Raw genomic sequence first — 2,500 nt, 5'->3', positions numbered from 1 at the left:
ACCGAATGCTTGTATACACATGTGTTTGTATCAACAATTCAAATGTGACATGTAAAATAAACACCACTGAGGATACTTTGAGTAAAACAGATCTATACGTTTCATGGCGGACAGTTTGTAGCTTTCATCACACGCTGATGAAAAATCAGACTTTTATGTTAGCTTTGAGCGGTAAGAATCATGCACCATACAAGTAATAAATATTGTCACTGTTGAAATGCGTTAATGTCCAGACTGAAATATGTTGATATGCAAATTAAGAACTGATTTTGCGTTCCAAATGCACGGATAACTAATAATAGATAAACCATAAATTTGGATTTGTGGCACCCGGAAATGTTCCAAATGAGAAAACAACCACAAAATTATACAAATATTTGCCCGTAGTATACCCAGATTTTCCGGTTTCGTCGGCCAATTCGAAAAGTGTCATGGCGGTCAAGGTATGGATGGCCTGAACTATCATTCACCACAGTTACCTTTAAACACGTGTAGACCATGCATTCAGAGTAGATGTTTGCTTCCAACACTTAACGTTTATCTGGGCACTTTTTGCTGTTGTTGGCAAGCTACAGATTTCAGCCTCCAGACTATGATGTTTTTGCTATGTAGTATTATTTCAGCAAAGGGCAGAATTCCGATCGCGGTACGAGTCTGGTCCCAGTTAAAGGCGGTATACCAGCTTAGGACTTGTGACCTGTATGGTTTTCAGTGCTGCAGTTGGACAAGGTCCCAGTGTACGGGGTGGTGGTGCTGTCTCTAGGACTGGGTGTGGGTGTGGCCGTGCTGGTTCGGGTGGTGGTGGTTCCTTGGCAGAGGGACAAGATTCTGGGTGAGCTGGCCTCTCTGTCTCTCTGCTTCTCTGTCCCTCTGTCTGTCTCGCCTCGCTGTCCCTATCTCTGTCTCTGTCCCTCTCTCTGTCTCTGTCCCTCTGTCTGTCTCGCTCTCCCTCTCTGTGTGTCTCTACCCCCCTCTCTTTCTCTCTCTTCTTCTTCTTCTCTCTCTTCCTCTCCCTTTCTCTCTCCCTCTCTCTCCACCTCTCTCTCCCTCTCCCTCTCTCTCCCCCTCTCTCTCCCTCTCCCTTTCTCTCTCCCTCTCCCTTTCTCTCTCCCCCTCTCTCTCCACCTCTCTCTCCCTCTCCCCCTCTCTCTCCACCTCTCTCTCCCTTTCTGTCTCCCCACCTCTCTCTCCCTCTCCCTTTCTCTCTCCCTCTCTCTCCACCTCTCTCTCCCTCTCCCTTTCTCTCTCCACCTCTCTCTCCCTCTCCCTTTCTGTGTCTACTTCTCTGTCTCCTCTTTCTCACTCCCCACTCTTCCTCCCCAAATCTATCTCCCTCTCTCTCCCTTCCCTCTTCGTCCCTCCCTCTCTCTCTCTCTCTCTCTCCCCCTCTCTGTCTCCCTCCCTCCCTCTCTCCCCCATCTCAAGGACAGATTAGAAGAATGGGCCATGTCTAAAATCTTAATCCTTGAATAAAAAACGTTTTGAGTTCTGAGTTCTGAGTTCTGAGTTCTCTCTTACCCCTCCCCCCCTCTCTCTTCCTCTCCCTTCCACCCCCCCCTCTCTCTCCTTTACTGGTTCTGCCCTATGTTGTACGATGTGGATAGTGGGGGTGTAACGTGGGCAAGACACTGTCCACTGTAATTCAAAGTGAAGTGCAGACTGTCGGCACACCGGTTCCCCCATACCCCCCACCCCCTCCCTCCCTCTGCTGTTCGGACACGACTGGCCATTTTGCATGACTTTTCAAGTCCAGTTAGTGTCAACACTCACAGGGTAATAGCGGCACCTTTTCACCCGAGTGATAGTAACGACGCAATACACCCGAGTGATAGTGCCATACGCCCGTGTGATAGTGCCCGTGTGATACATGCATGCCACTGAAATGCCATAGGTTCCACAGTTAGTTCAGATCGTCGTTACTTACGGCATCTGTGCACTGACAGTTTCCACGGCATCTGCACAGGAGCAAAGTGTCAGCTGTCAATGAATCTGAACAAATCTTTTTTTTTTTAAAACTGCGAACCACTCTTACGTCTTGGAGTAACTGACCACACATGTCCATATTGTTCATAACGTGCATAACCAGACTGTGTGAAGCTAATCAAGAGTGTATTATACATGATGTATATCATAAATTACGTAGCAGTGAAGTGAACCAAGTGTGTATTATACATTATGTGTATCATAAATTACGTAGTTTATAGCACTTCCAAAAGAACGAATGATTTATGATGCATGTTATGCATTACTGGCTAAACGAGGTGTTCTTGAGTTGTCTATAATCAATCAAATGATTATTTATTTATTTATTTATCTATTATTATTATTATTATTATTATATTCTATTTTATTGTTATTTTATTTGTTTAATTTAATTTATTATTATTATTATTTATTTATTATTTTTATATTATTATTATTTATTTTGGGCATCTGCTTGGCAGATGTGGTGTAGCGTATATGGATTTGACCGAATGCAGTGACGCCTCCTTGAGCTACT

General features: G+C 44.6%; 1 protein-coding gene across 1 annotated transcript in view; it reads left to right on the top strand.

Moving 5' to 3' along the window:
* Nucleotides 1-2,500, top strand: part of LOC143290978 (sodium-dependent phosphate transporter 1-B-like) — a 30,345-nt gene that overhangs the window by 10,935 nt on the left and 16,910 nt on the right. The window contains exon 6 of the mRNA XM_076600563.1: nt 713-832. Coding sequence (XP_076456678.1) covers nt 713-832 — 120 coding nt within the window. The remainder of the gene's footprint in view (nt 1-712; nt 833-2,500) is intronic.

This window comes from Babylonia areolata, chromosome 16 (genome assembly GCF_041734735.1).
Source record: "Babylonia areolata isolate BAREFJ2019XMU chromosome 16, ASM4173473v1, whole genome shotgun sequence".
NCBI classification, from domain to species: Eukaryota; Metazoa; Mollusca; class Gastropoda; order Neogastropoda; family Buccinidae; genus Babylonia; species Babylonia areolata.
This window is presented reverse-complemented; position numbering and strand designations above follow the sequence as displayed.